Genomic DNA, 6,102 nt, shown 5'->3' with positions numbered 1-6,102 from the left:
GTGGCGAAAGTCAGAGCAACTGTTTGTGTGTTTTGGGTCCCCGAGTAAGGGAAAACCGGCTTCGAAGCAGACACTTAGTAAGTGGATAGTCACTCGCTTACGAGCCGGCCGGACAGCCTTCACCACTGAGGGTCCGTGCTCACTCCACCAGGAGTATGGCTGCCTCTATGCCTCTATATCAGGAGTTTCACTTTCAGAGGTGTGTGATGCGGCAGGGTGGTCCTCTCTGCATACGTTTGTGAGGTTCTACAATCTAGATGTAGCCTCTTCCCCAGGGTCCCGGGTGTTTCTGGGTTGAGCGAAATTCACATAGACAGACATTTTGGGACTCTGGCGACATGGGCATTAAGTTCTCCTAGCGTTTCGATGCAGCTCGAGTTCCCTCGATAAAGGGAGTGTCTCAGGTTACGTATGTAACCATGGTTCCCTGAGAGGGAACGAGACACTGCGGCGCTATGCCATACTTCCGGCATGCCTGTGAGTGATTTGTTTGGCTTTTTCAGAAGCTAGTGACTGTTTGGTCCGGGTATGCTTTATAGCTTCCTGGTCGATGACGTCACCCGCCTATGATATCTCTCCCCGCTATTGGACTGATTTCACGAGTGCTTCATGACGCATCACGCAGAGGCGTTCCCTTAGCGTTTCGATGCAGCGTCTCGTTCCCTCTCAGGGAACCATGGTTACATACGTAACCTGAGACGTTTTATCAGAGCAACTTAGAAAAGCCCTTAATTTACTGCCAAAGACTTGCAAGATGACCTGATAAAAGGAGGAAAAAAGATTTCATAGCAGAGTATAAGTAAAACACTAGACAAACATGGTATTCATTGTGAAAACTTGCCGAATGCCACTCTTGACAAAAAAAAAAAACTGACTTGAAAATTCTAAAAATCATTTAAATACCTGGAGTTCTGGAATAAAAACTGGAACCTTCTGATCAGCGGTATGTCTGGTGCAAAAAAAATGGGTGCTTTGCTGTCACAGGAAGTGGAAATCTTGACTTTATGAAGCACATCATGAATTCTTTGAAGTATCGATTCATTTTGGCCAAGATGGTGATGTTTTCAGTGCAGAGACTAAAGCTTGAGGATCAATGGACTTTCCTGCAGGACAGCCATCCCGAAGTATACATCCACATCAGGGATCAGTCATAGAACGTTCTTGAGTGGCCTGTACAGGCTTCAGATTTAAATCTTATTGAAAATATATTTGGTGAAATTTTAATAAAGCAGTGGTTACATGAAAACCAAAGATTATCAGTGATCTGGAAGCTTTTTCAAGTGAGGAATTGGTCAAGATTGCAGTAGAAAGGTGACAGAAGCTTCTAAGCACTTACAGGCAGTGTTTACTGGAGGTTATAAAGAATAAAAGATTCTGCTGAACAATTGAACAGTTTTGTACATGAATGTTTAGAGCCAATTTGATTTTTTTTTCAACTCTACGGTATCACTCAAATGTGTATAAATAACTTTCTATAATAGTTTACTTATGCCTTTGTTGTATTGTTTTCATAATATTTTAATATATATATATATAACATTAATATTGTGAAATATTACAATGTAAAATAATGGTATTTATTTGTGAAGCAAAGCTGCATTTTCATCAACCATTACGTCAGTCACTGATTCATTCAAATTTGCTGATTTATTATTAATGGTGGAAACAGTTTAATGCTGTTTAATGCATTATTTTTATAACCTGTGATACTTTTTTCAGGTTTTTTAGATTAATAAAAGGTTTTTTGAAAACGTTTTTTTTCTTTATAGAAATATTTTGTAACCATACATTTAGTTGCAAATAAAATTATTCAACCCCTGTGACCTGAAGGATATTTCACTGCAGATATATATATATATATATATATATATATATATATATATATATATATATATATATATATATATATATATATATATATATATATATATATATATATATATATATAAAGGCTGCACGATATTGGGAAAATATGCGATATGCGATATCGTTGTTGAATATTGCGATAACGATATTTCTTGTGATATCACATTTCCCTTGAGAAATGCTAGATTTATTAGCTTTTTTTTTTTTGTTTTTAAATATGTAACGATCATATTAAATTAAACAGGTAATAGATTATCTTCTGATCTAATTAAATGCACTGTGAACAAAGGCTTTTTTCCCCTTTTTATTTAACTGTTAAGGTGCAAACATTTAGAGTTTAAATTAACACTATGAATGACTGAAAACCTTGGCACATATTTGGATTTCCGGTTTGCTGTTACCTGCCAACACAAAAAAGCACATTACTCTCTCAAACATTACTTTTTTTAAATTCACATGTAACCATGCAATCATCAACATCTTGAACAAAATATTCTCTTTCTTGCCTGTTTTTTTTTTAAATAAAAATATACTATTATTAAACAAAGTGTACAGGCCTTAAATAAATTGGTATTTAGTGGAAATCCTAACATCTTGTCAACATCCACCAGAATAAGTGTAAACATATTTCAGCACAATGCAATGTCATATGTGCTTAACAGTGAAAGGAATTTTATTTCAAGTTTTTTGCTAGGAAAACTAGCATATTGACCTTGGTAGGTTTTAAACACGTGTGTTGGCATGTCACAACATTTCCTGCTGTACTAAAAAGTCTCTCAGAAGGTGAACTAGTTGCAGGTATACAGAGATACTTCCTGGCTAGTTTACTCAGGTGTGGGAAGTTGACCTGATGGAGTCGCCACCAAGTGAGAGGGTCCATCTCACTGTCTATGGTGGGAGACACCAAGTAGTTGTTCAGTTCAGCCTCCACAGCGTGTGATGGTACCACAGATGATGGAGCTGGGGATGTCTTGAAGAAACTGCCCAGGGATTTTTTTGCCTTCTTTAGGATGACATCTGATGGACCCTGGTGGTCTTGATTACTTAGGCTTTGCTCCTAAAATAGAGAAATAAAGTAAACTAAATATTGCAATCAAATCTAGTAATAGTTTATTATCATCACTTACTATTGTCATATAAACATTTACCTTTGACACAGTTGCTTCAATTTCAGACATCACCCTGGCACTGATGTCTGACACCTTGTCACTGCTGATGTAGCCGACTTTGAATCTGGGGTCCATAAAGGTGGTCATGTCCAGAAGTTCTTGAGTTGCTGGGTTGTCGTACTTACTGTTCATGTAGTCTAGAATCTTCATCTTTATGGACTTTGTTAAATCACTGTCTTCTTCCTTTGCAGCAAGAACTGAGGTGTTCATCAAGTGAAGTATAGGTTTCACGTACGAAACACTTACGTAACTTTCACCTGACAAAGCATCTGTAAATTCTTGCAGAGGCTGCAATGCCTGGTTTATGGACTCAAGTACATCTAGGTCCTGCCAAGAAGGAACCAAATGTCTTGACTTTCTGTTTGCTGACAGGACGTCACATGGCCCGCTGCTGCTCCAAAACTCTCTGAATCATTTTCTGTCTCGAACCCCACCTTGTAGGGCATTCTGTGATGAGGAAGTGTTCCGGGAGGTTGTGCTCTTTTTGTGCATTTTTCAGGGCCATCTTCTCCTTCCAGCTGTGGGAGAAATGTCCAACTAATCTTTTGCAAAGACCAACAGCTCGAGTAATGCGCTCATCACCTTTAACAGCATTTTCTGAAGAGAGAAGACAAAACAAGGACATACGGGGTTAAATAACATTGCAATATTATAATTACAATTTTATATAAGAGCATTTGAGATAGAAAACAGTCGGCTACAATTTACTATCCATTTCCTAAATAAAAATTGTCTTAAATATTATTTTAAAAAATAAATATCGAAAACTATTTAGAATAATGGTCATTCATTAACATTAGTTAATGTATTAACTGACATGAACAGTACATTTGTTACTGTATTTTTCATCTTTGTTTACGTTAGTTAATAAAAATACAGTTGTTCATGCTAGTTTACAGTGCATTAACAAATGTTATGATTTTAATAACGTATTAGTATATGTTGAAATTAACAGAGATAAATAAATGCTTAATAAGTGCAGTTCATTATTAGTTAATGTTAACTAATAAACCTTATTCTAAAGTGGTACCGAAATATAATCTAGTATTTAATATCATGCCTACATTCAACTACACCTTTTCTGTTTTCATTGAAATATTTGCAAATATAAACAATAAAAACTCACCAATGGCCAGATGCAAGCGGTGACCGAAGCATTATAGTCTGACCCAATTGTTCACTTCGGTAGCTTTCACCACATTAGCGCCGTTGTCTGTAGTGATGGACACTTGATTAAGTTCCAGCTGGCTAAAACTTCCCGCAGTCCATGGGCTATGTTTTCACTGGTATGGGATTCAGAGAAATATACAACACCCAGACAACGTGCTTTTAATTCCAAGTCTTGTGTAAGAAAGTGAACGGTAAAGCTCATGTAGGGCTCGGTTGTACGACTGGACCACAGGTCAGTGGTGCTAGCGTAGAAGTCCACTTGCCGCAGCTCTGTGCTCACTGTTTTCACGCAGGTGTCGTACATCTCCGGTCCAATTTGTTAATCAGACTCACAAAGCCTTCTCTGCTCACGGTGTTAACAGGCATCATGTCTTTAGCTAAAAAACGCGTGATAGCTTCTGTTAATTCTAGGGATGTCAACGATTAATCGATGATCGATTAATTGTCGATAAGACATTTGATCGATAAGACTTATCGATCATCGATTAAGCAGGGTCATGCGCGTGCGTGAGGAAACGGGAGGAAAAATGATGCGAGCGTGCCCGAGTTCTATTTGGAACCATTTTACAGCTGGAGTCACACCTTCATCATGACTGCAAGCTTGCATGTGCATTCGCAGCCTTTTGTTTTGTGCAAATGTAAGTTGTAATATTGTGTTTATTTTGTGCAGGCCTATCTATAGCTGATTTATCTCATAAGGATGCATTTGGTTAATAATTAACGTTAGAGGCGAGCGGTAGTAAAAGCGTGGTGGTGATCAGCTTCAGCTCCAACAGCACTAATAATGACTATGATTGGGACTGTCATATTACACAACATTAATGAGAACACTATTGGAATAAAACATTGTGATTGTTAAGTATTTGGGTTTATTTGCCGTGTGTTTTATTGCGTTGATCCAGGAAGAGCGCGCACACAACATGAGTCACGCATTCTGACTCGCGCATGTAACTAGTTCAAGTTCACTTCTGCATTCGCATCAGATTGTGCTGAAGTAATTTGTAATATTACATTTATTTTGTAACGTTATATATGTGATCAATCATAAAGGATGCGTTTCTTTCAGCGAAATAAAACGCACTAGCAAGTGGCTTCAGTCAGTGATGGCTATCGGTTTTCATTCAGTGCTTCGGCTTTAGCGTATAAAGAGCAATGCATAATAACGATGATTGGGACAGTCATATTGTATAACAGAAATGAGAACACTATTTTAATAAATGGTTGTAAAGTCATTGGGTTTAGGTGCCGTGTTCAGAGCGTTGTTCCTAGAGCGCGTGAACACAACGCGTCTCCCATTCTGAATATGATCATCAGCAACTCAATTCAAGTTCACTTGTTCATTCGCATCATTTTGTGAAGATATATAATTTGTAATATTTTGTTAACTTTATATAAATCTGATTAATCTCATATAGGAAGCTTTTTGTTGAGGTAAATAACGTGCTAGCAAAGTTTCAGTGTAACTTACCAGTGTTGATTCAGCGCATCGGATTCAGCTCGCGCTGTTCAAACAGCAACGCACAACTAATAATAACTATGATTGGGACGGCCACATTACATAACATTAATGAAAACAATATTTTAATAAATCGTTTTGAATTAACTGGGTTTAGGTGACGTTTCAGCACGTTGCTCTTGCAAGTGCGTCCACAAATTCTGAATAACAGATCTGAGGCGGCGTTCGTACATGTTATATTTGGTTATTAAATAAGTAATTTAATTTCATTATAAATAACAGACTAATTTTACAATCCCATAGCCCTTTGTTTAGATAAAAAAAAAATCCCTCTCATTCATTTGGTGAAGAACATGGCGTTTTGAGCAGCATTGCACTTAGGCCTACTGTCATGCTGTCCGCTATAAGCCACTGCTGTTGCATATTTCAGTATTATGGTTA

General features: G+C 37.4%; 1 protein-coding gene across 1 annotated transcript; it reads right to left on the bottom strand.

The window, feature by feature from the left end:
• Nucleotides 1-666: 666 nt before the first annotated feature.
• Nucleotides 667-3,245, bottom strand: LOC137090840 (E3 SUMO-protein ligase ZBED1-like). Its single transcript, XM_067454787.1, has 3 exons — nucleotides 3,015-3,245; nucleotides 2,579-2,923; nucleotides 667-759 (listed from the first exon to the last, which is right to left on the bottom strand). The coding sequence occupies exons 1-3, from the start codon at nucleotides 3,243-3,245 to the stop codon at nucleotides 667-669; spliced, it is 669 nt and encodes a 222-aa protein (XP_067310888.1).
• Between the last annotated feature and the right edge of the window lie 2,857 nt (nucleotides 3,246-6,102).

The sequence above is a fragment of the Pseudorasbora parva genome, chromosome 10 (assembly GCF_024679245.1).
Source record: "Pseudorasbora parva isolate DD20220531a chromosome 10, ASM2467924v1, whole genome shotgun sequence".
Lineage (NCBI taxonomy): Eukaryota > Metazoa > Chordata > Actinopteri > Cypriniformes > Gobionidae > Pseudorasbora > Pseudorasbora parva.
Note: the sequence above shows the minus strand (reverse complement) of the source record. Positions and strands in the feature narration are given on the sequence as shown.

What these genes read in the sequence shown, in the direction of transcription:
- LOC137090840 (XM_067454787.1), bottom strand. Translation starts at nt 3,245, where the DNA reads ATGAACACCTCAGTTCTTGCTGCAAAGGAAGAAGACAGTGATTTAACA. An exon ending in TTGAAGCAACTGTGTCAAAG is followed by an intron (nt 2,924 to 3,014) that starts GTAAATGTTTAT and finishes TCTCTATTTTAG; the next exon opens with GAGCAAAGCCTAAGTAATCA. An exon ending in CGTGTTTAAAACCTACCAAG is followed by an intron (nt 760 to 2,578) that starts GTCAATATGCTA and finishes TCCTTTTATCAG; the next exon opens with GTCATCTTGCAAGTCTTTGG.